General features: G+C 34.4%; 1 protein-coding gene across 1 annotated transcript in view; it reads right to left on the reverse strand.

Moving 5' to 3' along the window:
- Window positions 1-9358: 9358 nt before the first annotated feature.
- The window catches only part of LOC150086168 (zinc finger FYVE domain-containing protein 9-like), a 54652-nt gene continuing 49108 nt past the window's right edge, over window positions 9359-14902 (reverse strand). The window contains exon 5 of the mRNA XM_090374435.1: window positions 9359-10550. Coding sequence (XP_090230561.1) covers window positions 10395-10550 — 156 coding nt within the window. The 3' untranslated portion in view covers window positions 9359-10394. The remainder of the gene's footprint in view (window positions 10551-14902) is intronic.

The raw sequence follows: 14902 nt of genomic DNA on the forward strand, positions 1-14902 counted from the left end.
CGGTGTATGTATTGTCTGTAGATTGCATGTGTTCTGTGGTCGATTTTGTTTTCTGGATGAAAAGCCAGTTTCTGAGAGAAAAAAACTGTGCTACCCCGCCTGAGAGCAACTAACTCGGCCACATTGTGAAAAGGCCATAGAGGTCCACCACATTATTGAAGAGACGTTGAACTTGGATCTTTTCCATCAAGTATGGGGAGGGGGGCAGCAATTCTATCAACTTTGCTTCTCACGTGGGCCTCATAACCTGGAAAACCTCAGTAACCTTCTAATTTAATAACTATAGTACACTATAAAATATTAAACTAACCCTTCCATGGAAGTCATGCAGATTTACTGTTTTCTTGTTAACTTTTTCTTCAACATACTGTAGATCAACTTTTTTTTCTTTTAATATAATTTTTTAACTTTATTCGGTATTAATTGAGATACTAGACTAGAACCTTTATTTTTGTTACCTGAAAAGGTTTCAAATCTGGAAACTTTGTGGTTTAAACTCATACGGCACACGTATGAATCTAGCAGTGCTTATGTGAAAAGGGAGGGAATTATTTTCAACAATCACACACCACAGGTATGATTTGCAGAAAAGTAAAAATGGGAAAATTACTGAATTTTTATTGTTGTAATAGAAAAACTAAGCTGATCAATTCAAAGCACATTGAGTTTAACTAAGCTATCACATTTCTTTAAAGGAGTAAGGAATAATTTTTAATTATAAATTGACTGGCTTATAAGCCAGTTCATTTATGAGATAGCCTGTTTTATTAGTATTTAAGAGGTAACCTTATGCAAGGATGCAGCCCGTGAAGCAACCTCATATATACACTAAGTGGCCAGTTTATTAGTTACATGACTTAATAGTTCCAGACTTCGTGGGAATGATGGGAATTGCATGCATCTTGCAACAATAAAGAGTATTTAGTTGCTAGTAAGACCTCCGTTATTCCTCAAAGCAACCTCAAGTTATTGGGTATTATTATTATTGTAATTAGCTGTATGGTACAATCACCCTCATGATCCAGGAACCATTGTCAAATGATCTGTCTTGTGACAGTATATTATTCTGCTAGAGGTAGATGGATATACTTTGAGCAGGAATGGGTTCAGCAACAATGTTCAAATAGGCTGTGGTATTCAGATACTTGGACTTAAAGAGTGGGCCACAAAAAAACTTCATATTGCATTTCCACCAACAGCCTGGTTAGTTTGTGTGTGCCAATGCAAAGACTACTAGACATCAGTATATTGTGTCTGTAATTATATTTTTCACTGTTTGCTGGACAAAAACCCCGTTTTCCAGAAAAACTCATGCAATCATTGCCTGAGACTAACTCAGCCACATTTTGGAAAAAACCCAAAACATTTTTTGTACCTTTGATGGGATTCAAACTCAGGCCTTTTCTACTTGGTTGGGAAGACTAGTTATAGCCATTGTACTACGAACAATGGCATCACCAGCCCACATTGCACCATGTTTCAAGTTGTACTGCCATGCCCTGGAATCAATGGAGAACAAATTCATCTGATTTACCAGACCAAGGACTTCTCCACTCCTCAAATGTTCAGTTTCCTTGCCAGAGCCCACTCCATATAGCTTACAAAAGCCTGGTGAGCTCATCTGCTATTACATCTCATCCATGCCTCGTGCAGTGCTCCAATAATATACCCTTTGCACACCATTGTTGAACTGCACAATCATTTGACCAATTGTGGCCTGTCTCTTAGATTACACATTATTTTCACCATCGCACTCTTGTTATAACAAGATGTCTCTGCCATAGGACCATTATCTGGATGTTTCCTGGTTGTTGGATTCTACAAACAGTTACACAAAGACCCCAACAGGATGAAGTACCCCTAACACTTGGATCAACTATCATACCAAGCTGAAAGTCATTGGCCCATTCTCTCACAGAATCACACAGTATGACTACATGTTTTAGTCTGATAGGAAATGTGACAATTTCTGATGGAATAGTTTATTCCTTGGGCAATGGGAGTGTATCTAATAAACTGTCTACTCAGTGTATATACATATTGCAACCAGTACACCATCTCACCTGCTTCCACCCAGATACTTCTTGTGACCTTATTTAAATCTCTTGGGAGTAGCATAGATAGCACTGCAACCTACTCCCTCACACTGTGGATTCAATTCCTGTTGGTACATAATGGCCTTTAGCTGCCTTGTGCCATAAAACCTTCAGCAACAATTTGTTTCCAGCCAAAGTTGAGTATTATCCCTCTTCCCATTCCATAGATGGTGAACAACAGAAAGTGTCCTGCTACAATATAGTATTGTTTTAATTGTAGCTATGGTTGCAGAAAATCTATCATTAACATTTCTTGCAATATAAAATCTTGAGTAAAATTATTCCAACATTGTTATTTTATGTATATTTCTCTGTAATATTTCTGTTAATCTTTTTTAATAGTCAACTGTCCACACCTGAAGGTGGACAATTTAAAAAAAAAAAAAAAAAATTAAAATATGCTGAGATAGTGAAAACTCATGTCTCATTTGTGAGATTAGCTTAGTACAAGCATAAGTTCACTTACCAGTAAACAAATGGGGGAGAAAAAAAATCCAAAGCATCTTACCACTAAATTGGCATGTAATAAGTTAGAATAGAGTGACACCTACATTCTTTTGTTGAAAGGATGTGAATCACTGAACAAGGAAAGACGTTTGAATGGTGCATTCCACGTGCCAACAATTAAAAAAAAAAAAAACTCATGTTAAAATGGCTATTAATGATAAATATGAATTTCAATATTTCTTCAGTATATTTTTGACTTTTGATGTGCACCCAATTTTGCTATAATTTGAGTACATCCGTAAAAAAAAAAAAAAAAAATTCATACCTTAGTTATCAGGCAATCTGCATACCATTGTTGATACTGCAATACGTTGTATGTCAAAAAATACCAGTTTCGGATTATGGCACCTTTGTAATCAAAATAACCAGTTCTACCTTCCTGCAAGAGTTCGTATGTGATGGGCCAATAGCAAGGGAGTTGCATGTAGGAACAATAAGAGAAGTGTGTAATGTATTGCACTAAAACCATTTGATACGCCGAGCTTTTTTTGACATACGACGTATTCCAGTATCAACGATGACATGCCTACGTGCTATGTTACGTAATAGGCTTAAGCATTTTCTGAGAATGCCACAAGTTTGCAAAAAAAAATGAATATTGTGGATTGCATAAATTACTTCTGGAGGGATAGGTTTCTATCTAATATTAATTTATTTTTGGTTTTGATATATCTTAAATGCCATCAATTCCATTTAAAATTGTAATTTTCTGGGTGGATAATATAATTCAACCATTGTTAGTGGACTTTACATTCTGTGCTACTCATTGTGTAAGAGGAATTCTTATTTTAATTTTTATACATCATTTTGCCATCTTTAGTTCAGCTAACAGCTTGGAATGCCAAATACAGAAGTCACTAATGGACACTGATATGACATGAAATTTTTAAATGCATCGGCACTTCAATTTTGCATGCAGCTGTCATTATTATCCATAATACTAAAAAATAAAATAGCAAACCTTTATTATTACATTAGTGTACAATATTATTGATTTCATCTGTAGATTTGTTGACTTCTGATCTGATTCACATATATTATATTGGTGTGCAAAACTTAAGGACGAACACTATTTCTAAAGGTTACAACCACAAAATCAAATGAAACAGCCTGTGGTGATTTGCATAACTCTGGCCATTCAGTAGAAATCTGGTGCACATGCAAAAATTTGAATCATGATGAGAGGGTTCACAGATAAAAGCAGCACTTCAGCAGTTATGTGCAAATTATCGAATGGTGAGCACAATTGTTACAGACGTTCTATTGGTTTCATAGTGCTACAGACAACGAAATGGCCAGTAGACATCTGGATGACTTTACCTGGGGTCGAATAATTAGGAAGCCTGCAGAATTCAATATTGCCCATAGCATCGTCTCATGTGCATGGTCGGCCTTCAGAACGACAGGTACAGCTGTTCAAAGGAGCACTGGTGGTCGTCCACGAAAGCAACGCCCAATGATGACCGCTATATACTCCTACAGTTCAAGAGGGACTGACACCAGGATCCATTGCAAACCAGATACACAGGACGCAGGATATTGCTGTTTACTGTGGCCAGGCAACTCCATAAAGGTGGATTGTTTGCCCGACGGCCAGTATGCTGTGTCCCTTTAACATCTGCCCATCGGAGACACCGTTTATAATGGTGCATCAAACACAAGGACTGGACAGCAGCACAATGGGGTAAGGTACTCTACTGATTAGAGTAGATTCAGTCTCAGCAGCAATTCTGGACACCAGCTAATCTGGCGAGAGGTTGGCACACGATATCACCCCGCAAACATCACTGAAAGGGATCGATATGGCGGTCAAAGTCTGGGGAGGAATTATCTTGCATGGACGTAGATACTGGAAGGCAGTACTGTAACTAATGCACGCTACTGTACAAAGGCAATTGGCCCCGAGCTTGTGTTTATGGATGATAACACCACCCTATCACACTGCAGGTGTTGATATGCTTTTGGAAAGTGAGGACATTGTTCGTATAGACTGGCCTGTCTGTTCCATCAATATAAATCCCAACAAACACATATGGGATGCTCTGGGGAGGTGCCTAGCAGCATGTCCACACCCACCAGAAAATGTTCACCAGCTGAAGATGGCGCTGAGAGAGGAATGGATGTTGTTACCGCAAGAACTTAACATTGTTCTAAGTATGGACAGGCAGTGCAAGGCCTGAATCGACATTAGGGGTGGCCATATCTCCTACTGAGGACCACCTCTTCCCTTTGTTCCATCTTTGGCAGTGATGATTTGTATCATGGCAGCCAGTGCTATGTTGCCATTTTTGAATAAAGTCTCTCTGTACTGTTTTGTTTCCATTGTTGTCTGTGTTGTTTCCTTCATTTCTGTACCACATGAGGTTCCTTTGGTATGCTTTTCCCATACCAAGGCCACACATGTGAAAACCTGACTGGCCCTTAAGTTTTGCACACCAGTGTATGCTTTTGATTTAGGAATTAAAATAAGTACAAGAAAATGGTGGAAGGAACTCTGGCTCTTAAATAATTTAATTTTTTTTTAAAATTGTGTAAGTTTTTTAAAACAAAGCATATACTGAAAAATTTATGACATTTTGAAGTTTTTATTTTTAAACCTTTATTTTTAAGCTTTTAAAAATATATTTTTGCCATATGTGCTTAATACCATCATATCACAAATGTGCACCATGGGATTTTTAATCCACTTGGAGGGGAACCACTGAATTTTAGAACAATTTTCTTGATTTGACAGATTTTTTTTTTTTTTGTCAAGCAACCTTAGCCAGTAGCTGACTTATTTGGCCATAGTGAGAAGAAAGTCAAAAAATGTTTGTGCCTCCCCAATCCAGGATCAAATGAGGTTGCCAGTAAAGCATGCAGTGAAAGTGTTAAAAGATAGCCACTGGATATATTTATAAGCATTTATACTTATGAAAATACCTGCTAGCTGTTGTGATGATTTTTAATCCTGGTTTAATGTTAATTTATAAAAATAATAAATTAAAATAATTAAATTATATTTCTTATATTCATTATACTATCATGATGAAATAATTAAGTGCCCAATTTTAAATCACTTACTGTCTTTGTTTCAGACATTTCCATGGTGTCATGCAGAACTCCAAAGCAGAAGTTGGCTTGATTTTTAGGGATGTGCCAGTGGGTTAAGTATACACAATGTTGAGAGGTATTCTGAACTACTTCTGTGCCTTGTCGGTTGTTAGGTCACTTCTAGCTTCTTGCTTAAACTTAATTTTGCGATTCTTGAGTGAAGAAAAAATTATTAAAAATTTTCTAAAAGGGCCTTTGTCACATTTGCTACAGAGCACTATTTATTTAGCAAGCAGTGTGTATTTTTTTATGCACTGCTTGTTAAATGAAGATTCAAACAGAATTATTTTTAGTAATGATCACTCTTAATACCACATAAATATTAACATAGTTTATTCAGATAATAACTAAATTCCTAACAACATTAAGGTGATATTTCGGGAACCTTGCCAGTGCCCATCATCAAGACCATATAATTGGCTGTCAGTCCCCTGCTTGCCAAGTGTCTCTATCCCTACCGTGCAACCTCAAGGATTTAGACATTCAGCAAGCAAGGGGGGGGGGGGAGTGACAACAGCCAATATATGGTCTGATGATGGGTACCGGCAAGGTTCCGAAATATCGCCTTAATGTATAGGAATTTAGTTATTAACTGAATAAACTATCTTAATATTCATGTAGTATATGAGTGGTCATTACTAAAAGTATAATTCTATGGAAAATCACCATGTAACATCCTTCCCAACTATAAAAGATTCACACTTAATTTCAATTAGGAAACTCTGCAGGTGAGTTAGGGCTAGGAAACTTACTCTACATCCTCCACATAAACAACTGATATTACTGTAATTCACTACACTCAATTTATAAACAGCTTGCTGCACTGAATTTGTGTTAGTCATATCCGAACAGTACTATAAAGTACACTAACTACTATCCTTTTGGTTAAAGAATGCTGGCAATTTAAAATAACTAGTAGCTATTTTAAATTGCCACCATTCAATATCAGATTGACCAGATTTTTTATGACTGAATTCACAATTTGAAATGATAGTCTGAAGTCAAAATGACCAATGTGATTATAGTCAATATAATAAATCACCTAAGCATTTTTTATTTTTTCTTTTTCAAAATATAAAATAGTTTCCTTTTCTTGATATCATGTAACACTTGATATTTTCGTTATCAATAGTTCACAAATATAGCAATTGAATAATAGGCACAATCAAGATTAACCATAACTACAGGGTGTGTATGAAATGTTGACACATTTCTATCATCAATTAAAACTGAACTATTAGTTGAATTTCACTTAAGGTTGTCTGTGGTCAGCAGTAGTTCCTGGAAAATTCATTAGAGCAGCAGAAAGTCAACACTTTATATGCTCATAAACCCCAGATGTTCCCATCAGTAAGCAAAATGGCAGAGAAGTTGTGCTTCACAATGAAACAGGAGGCTAAAGTTTTTTTTTCACCAAAACAGAAAGTAACTGCAGTGCAGAGATGACTTTAGACTTTTGTGCCTCTCTTTTACTCACTGAGCATGTGAAAGAAATATATTTTGTTTACCCCAAGTCTGAAGAGGAAGGTTGTGTAAAGAAACAAAAACAACCTCACACAGCCAGTTTTCATTCTCTAGAAAATGTTGAAGTCCTCCAAGTTGCAATCCACTATTCCAGGAAAGCCAACAAGAAGAAAAGATCATGAACTTGTAATATTCGGCATTCCGTTCAGTGAATACTTCAGCTACAAATGAAAATGTTTCCATATACAAGAATACAATACTGCACGAGCTTCCCAAGAAATAAGCAGCAATTTTAATTTACTGCATGGGCAGTGGAGAGAAATGCAATGGTACACAATATCTGCTTTTCAGATGAATCCTATTTTCATTTGAACAGGATTGTAAACAAGCAGCAAGTATGGTTTGGGCAACAGTACCTCCTTACCAGCTTCACGAGAAAGTATCCGTAAAGGGAGTAATCGTATGACCAGACTTGTCAAGTCATGGTTTAATTGGACCCTTCTTCAATGAAATGGTTAACTCACAGAGGTATCTGCACATGCTTCAGAATGACTAACACAGCTCATGACAATTCACCTTCCTGTGGACACTCAGTGGTTTATGCAAAATGGCATCGCATGGCTAACGTCATGTTAGATTTTTTTGCACTGTTTTTGGCCCATGCATAATCCTGATTGTCACAACTACGGGTATTTTTGGTCACCATACTTGAAACATGACCTAACCCGACTTTATTCTTGAAAGGGAAGTTGTTCTGCAGGAAACCTGCTACACTCGTGGACTTGAGAGCCATTACTGTTTGGCTGTGATGTGAAATCGATGAAAGCAAAAGCTGTTGCACTTTTAGAAACACTGGTGTACGCTGTCATGAACTTGTTCATTGAGATGAACATAGTGAATATATTGTAAAGTGCTTTCAACGAATCTGAAAATTCACATGTTTGTAACACTTAATGAATAAATGGGTTTTTTAAGAAAATTTTAAATGTGTCAACATTGTGTGCCACTTTGCATATCCATACATTCCCTTCAACCAGAAACTAACAATAACTAGAAAGAAATATACATAGGTAGGAATTGCATATTTATTGTGTTTCATACACTGTTTATTCCACCAGTACAACATTTGCCAAAAATAACATAATTAAATTAACATTCCAAAATGTTTACAGAATAGCAGAATGTAAGAGAGGATGGGGGGGGGGGGGAGATAAAAATCAAGGTATAGTACAGTATTTACTTTGCCTTAAAAAAATTAGGGGAGGAGAACTTCAAGATGGCTTTATAAACACAAAAAGTAACTCAAAATTTGTTTTTATAGATCAAACCTCACGCAATTTGTTTCCATACATTTATATCTACAAAAATTTTGTACATTAGAATTTTACAGAATTCTGGCTTTATTTCAAAAACCAACCCACCCTATATAAATGTCATTATGAACAGATGTAGTAAAATTTTGCCTTTTTTTATAGGCAGTAATTTCTAGAAAACAAAGCACCTGCAGGATCCAACAGTTTTCTACAAGTCAAAATTATATAGGCTCAAAATAAAATCATATAAACATCCAAATAATATTTTCAATGGATATTTCAAACTGAAACTAGGAAATCTTATGAAATGTAGTATGGCACATTTTAGAAAGCATCCTACAAAATATAAAAAAATGACTACAGAACAAATATCTACACCAAATCATGAGAAAACTACTTTTCATAAAGATTTCTGAAAAATATTCTTACAAATTTAAAGAATAAACTTGATAACAAAGTATAATTAACAGCATTTTGACTTCACGCTTTTTTGAGCACCAAAAATACACAAAATAATAAAACTGCTGCATAATCCATCATGCAAGCTTAGTTTTGAACACATTTTTATTAAATCCTTACGATGCTGCAAAATGCATCTGTACCTGTTATACCGCAACATCAATATTATCAGGTCCCATAATTACCGAATATTTTGGAGATCCGAACTTGTAACTTCAACAAAATGATAACCTGCATTGTATTATTACTTTTCTAAAAAGTTTTTGGCAGAAACATGCTCACAAAAATACTTTTTTAACAAAGTTTTACCCATAAACAATCACATTATTCCAGTCAATATGGTGCAAGATTAAACTATTAAGTATATTATTTTGCCTTCAACAATCAAAATTGCATAAAAACAAGTGTTGTATATTACAGGTGTCTTTAAAAATGTATCATCAAATCAACCAATCGCTAAATTAAATATCTTGTTTTATTATATTTACAGTATTTTCACTTTGAACTGATCTCTTCTGAAGGGCAAATGTACAACAATGGAACCCACAGAAACACATCCATATTTTCTAAATGCACAATAATGGAAAAGCAGAAATCTTTGTTTACAATTCGGTCAACAGCAAAATGGTAAAGACTAAGAAATATAAACATAAAATAGTTTCGAGCGTCGACTCATTGTACTCCTAGCATCTACGTTCTTTGATAAGCATGAAAAAGTTGTGAATGTCTTCAAAAAATAATGTAAATGTATGACTCCATAATAACAACAGTGTGTAACTAGTTCCCTTACAGTTAATTTCAAGCGGAAGAAAGTTCTATAATATAATCAACTGCACAATACCCTTGATATCACTCCTCAGATGTGGGAGGATTCCCTGAGGAAATAGTTTAGCCTCAGAAGGAAAGGCCAATGGATGATTGTTTACGATTCTTATAGGCAAAGCCGTGTGTTTTTAAAAATTACCGTGAAACTCAAAGAAATCTGAAGCTTGTTTCCTTTTCCTTTATTCTAGCCGCACAGTTTCCTTGAATGGTTCTGATGCCTTCAAGAACTAAGAACGGGAAGTCTGGCTTTATTATTATTGTTATATATATATTTTTTGATATTCACAAAATCTTACAATTAAGATAACTATTACATAGTTCCTGCAAACTGTTCATAACTTAGGTATCAACTGGGGAGATCTTAGTTTTTTCCCTCAACTTATTTCAAATGAGTTCTCTGCACAAAACAACTATTAACTATACATGCTATTTACTTTATTTTCAGAATGAAGTCTGTAAGGCTACACTTTTCTTGAAGGCTGACCGAGTCAGTTAAAGGCTGCCAAGCTGCCGCATAAAATCAGCAGCACAGGTATAAAATTAAAATAAAAAATCCTCTGCTTGTAAGGGATGCTGCAGGAACATGGATTACAGTCACAGGTTTGTAAAAGTAGACTACCACACTAATAAGTGTTGCTCATTTCAATATTACGTAGAAGATAAGTTCCAAGATTACTGGCCCCTCATGGCTAGAGGCTGAAACACAGGAGATAACTGGAATTAGGGCACTATCAAGAGCATCCATATACATACTTGGGAGTGGTTCTGATCTGGCTCCAACTTCATACTCCACCTATAATATTAACTTGATTAAGATATTGCTACAACAAAACAGCATAATTTTTTTATACAATAATTGAACTCTTCAGTGATAAAACTGTTCCTTTATACATTATGAAAGAGCTAAACAGACAAGCAAAGCAAATATAGTGTTAATCAGTAACTCATTAGTAGACATCAGATTATATGCAAATGCATATTGTGGCCACTGTAGTCATTAATGCATATAACACAAATATTACAAGCATACTGCATACTTCTTAACCTGATCATTTCAACCTGAAACAATCTCAGAACTCATAAGTCTCTACATTGCAATTTGTTTTGGGTAGTAGTTGGCACATCGGCTTCTGTGGCCATAATGCACCTCCCAAGGGATTTTTTTTTTTTTTTTTTTGCAGTACTTTGATCCAAGCCTGAGGCGAGATTCGAACCTGCGACCTTTGGGTTGCTAGGCAGGTACTTTACCCATGCGGCTAGCCCGGTTGGCCCAAAAATTAAATCTGTTCATATGGAGTAGTTCACTGCCAATCAGGGAAAAGATTTTACTACAGATGGCATTATTGTATTCTGTGTGCAAAAAAGAATGTTCCATGCAAGAAAATATCCCAGATTGACCAAAATGTGAAATGGCATCACACATTATTATTATTATTATTATCTGTATGGTGCAAGAAAGCCGAGGCTTTTGCTGCACAAGCAAAAAAAAAAAAAAAAAAAAAAAATTCCCGATTTACCCAGAGAGACAGACAGAAGTAAAAGGGAATCACCAAGAAAGAGAAGAATGATAATATCCTGCTTGGGACCCTGGGTGTGCCAAGCCCAAACTCACCAATGTGAGCCCTGGGGTTGAGCAGCAGAGGAAAATATTTCAGAGCAGTTGCTTTTAACCAAGCCATGTACTTCAAAAAGAAGAGAAAAGTTATTTTTCAAAGGATTTGTGTCTCACCCTGAGACAATAAGTTAAACAATCAAGTTTTTTGTTAAACAATATTTTTTCAATTTTTGAAAAAAATATTGTATAAATCAAAATATTCCAGACAAATTTACCTTGAGAAAGAATTACCTTAATGCTATTTACGACATCTTTTGCGAAATTCGTCAAGATATTAGAGGAAACTACATTTAGATGTCCGTTGAAACAACAGATGTTTGTAGCCACATTATTGCACATTTTATAAGTGGAAAATTACATGCAGAACCACTGCGTCCATATTTACTTGCTTGTAAGGCCCTTGAAAAGGTGAATTACTCTACAACAGCAAGATTTTCGAATGATTCTTTGAAGTTATTATGGCCAGAATTTACCCATAACAAAAGAATTTGCACTTTTGTTGATGCTTCACATATGGTAAAAGTCACTTAAAAGTGACAAGTTTTCTATCCAGATTTGATCCATGTTACTTGCTTAGCCCATGGCTTACATAGGTTGGTGGAGGGAATTCGTTGGTGAAATAAACTTATTTCTAGTGTAAAAAAGATTTTGTTGAATGTGCCTTCAAAAATAGCAACTTACAGAAATATGCTGTCTACTCTTCCTCACCCACCTGATCCTATTCTCACGAGTGCCCAGGGCTGCATTTACCACTAGGCAAAATAGGCACGTGCCTAGGGCCCGCTGAAAAGAGGGGCTCTGCACAGAGGTATTTGTCATTACTGCATGAAATAAATAAATTCACTGGCTTCGACTTCTAAATTTAATTAAAAAATACATACCAATAATAATACTTATTGCAATACCAACGTCATATTTGGGCGGTATCTTTTGTGGATACTTTGGTGGCAGGGGGAAACGTACGCGATAGCTCAGCTGTGCATAAGTATACATTGTTTTTCACGAACCACTAGCACAATGTGAATGGAGATAGGGGAAAACGTTTGTCTACACATAGCTTGATACATACAGTTGCAATCGAACCACTATCGGTAAATCAACACACATCAAAGGACCGGAACATTGATGGTAAGAAGTTTTACTTCCAACGTGTGAGAGTTTCTCACACAAATTTTTTGTTACTTGTATGAAAATAATTTTTTTTTTCTTTATAATTATAAATGATTAGATGTACTTACATTTTGCTTTTTGATAATAACTATGTTTTACATTGTAAAATTGTTTAATTTTCTATTTAAACAAAGATATATTTTAAAATATGGTATACATATATGAAACATTTTTCTCTCTACAAGTACATTAAATATTACTTACTTTTATATTGCTTTTTTGCTATTTTTTTGTTTATACCAGAATTTATGTTACGTTACATTTGATTTTTTGATTGTATTTACTTAATTTGAAAAACATTAACATTTTCAATAAATAAATGGTAATACATTTTATTTCATATTTATTAAATTATTGTTAAAATATAAATTTGTAACTTTCTTTAAATATAATTATAATTTTAAATGCTATTTATAGATACCTTTAATAATGTCTTACAAACATCCCAGTGGATGTGAAAAAAGGAAAAGAAAAGAAAGAAGAGAGCTCGAACAAAAGAAAATGAAATCAACACTATCCTCTTTTTTGATAAAATCCGAAAAAAATAATGCTGATGAGCCAAGGTCAATGATTCTAATATTTTTGTAAATGTCAATGTCAGTAATACTGACTCTCTTTCAAACACAAGTATTTATAATACAGAAAATCAAATTATTGATGGTAAAGAAGAACTTACAGACAGTATTTCAGTTTTTCCAAGAGACACAGCTCTATGGCCTGAGATAATAACTTCGGAAATGCAAAGCTATTATGTTAAATATAAACCAAAGGCAGTATTTGGATCATTAGAATCTTCAGGAATAAAATATAAAGAAGGATCACGAATAATACATAGGTCGTTAAATTTAAATGCATTTAATAGAGTTAATAAGAACAGAGAACAATTTCCACGTGAATGGCTGGTTTATACTCAAACCAATAAAATGGCATATTGTTACATTTGTAAACTATTTTCACGTAAAAAAACTAAACTTTCAAGAGGAACAAATGATTGGAAAAACATTTTTAAAATATTATCAGAACCCGAAAATTCTGTTGATCATATTTCATCGATACATGTATTTATTTGTAGAAGTAGAAGTCAAGGTCGTACCCATACAGCTCTAATCAAAGCACAAGAATCTGAACGACTATATTGTCAGGAAATTTTGAAACGTGTTATTGCCACTATTAAGTATTTAGCATCTTATGCCTTAGCTTTTCGTGGAAAGCATCAACCATTTAATAAGGAACACAGTGGAAATTATATCGGCACATTAGAATATTTGGCTGAATTTGATCCTTTTCTACGAAATCATTTAAATAAATAATTGTGAACTTAGGAAAAGGAAGTGTACACTATTTATCATCCACTATCTGCAATGAATTTATTACTTTGGAGATCAAATAAGAAACAAAATAGTGGAAGAATTAAAAGAAGCAAAATTCTATTCAATAATAGTAGATTCTACACCTGACATAGCCCATGTAGATCAATTAACTATCATAGTTCGATATGTTTTACATGGTAAAGTAAATGAACGATTTCTTACCTTTATACCGATTACATCACGCACAGAAAAAAGTTTAGAACATGTAATTATGGAATATTTTCAAGAAATGAATATTGACATTCAAAACTGCCGAGGGCAGAGCTACGATAATGCGGCAAATATGTCGGGCTTCTATAATGGACTTCAAAATCTTATTAAACAATACAGCCCTTCTGCAGAATTTGTTTCTTGTGCAAGTCACTCATTAAACTTGGTTGGCAATGCAGCAGCAGAAAGTTGTATGGAAGTAACACTTTTTTTAAATATAATTCAAGAACTGTTTTTTTTCTCCGCATCTACTCATCGATGGAACATATTAGAAAATTGTATGACAAAGAAACATTTAACTATAAAAACTTAGTCAAATAAAAAAGTCAAATACAAGATGGTCTCTGCATGAGCTGATGCAGTAAGAGCCTTAAAAGAGAATTATGTTAACATTAAAACAGCATTAAACAAACTATCCATAAATGAAACTGAAAAGCCAGTTGTTTGAGTAGAAGTGGCTACATTATTTAATAAACTGGATGAATTCGAATTTGTTTTATTAATGTATATTTGGGAAAAAAATTTAAATAGAATAAATGCTGTTAGCAAATCGTTGCAATCATCCACAGTGGTATCATTATATGATAGCATAAGCAACTTTATTAAAAATATGGGTAACAATTTCAAGGATTTTGAACAATGAAGCTGGAAATATTATTCCAATTAAATATAAAAAAAAAATGCCAAATTACAAAAAAAATATTTTTTGATGATAACAATAAGAACAACGTACAATTAGAAGGAGATGACGCTTTTAGAGTAAACATATTTTTACCGTTT

The sequence above is a fragment of the Mastigoproctus giganteus genome, chromosome 5, assembly GCF_048544385.1.
Source record: "Mastigoproctus giganteus isolate SK-2022 chromosome 5, ASM4854438v1, whole genome shotgun sequence".
Taxonomy (NCBI): domain Eukaryota; kingdom Metazoa; phylum Arthropoda; class Arachnida; order Uropygi; family Thelyphonidae; genus Mastigoproctus; species Mastigoproctus giganteus.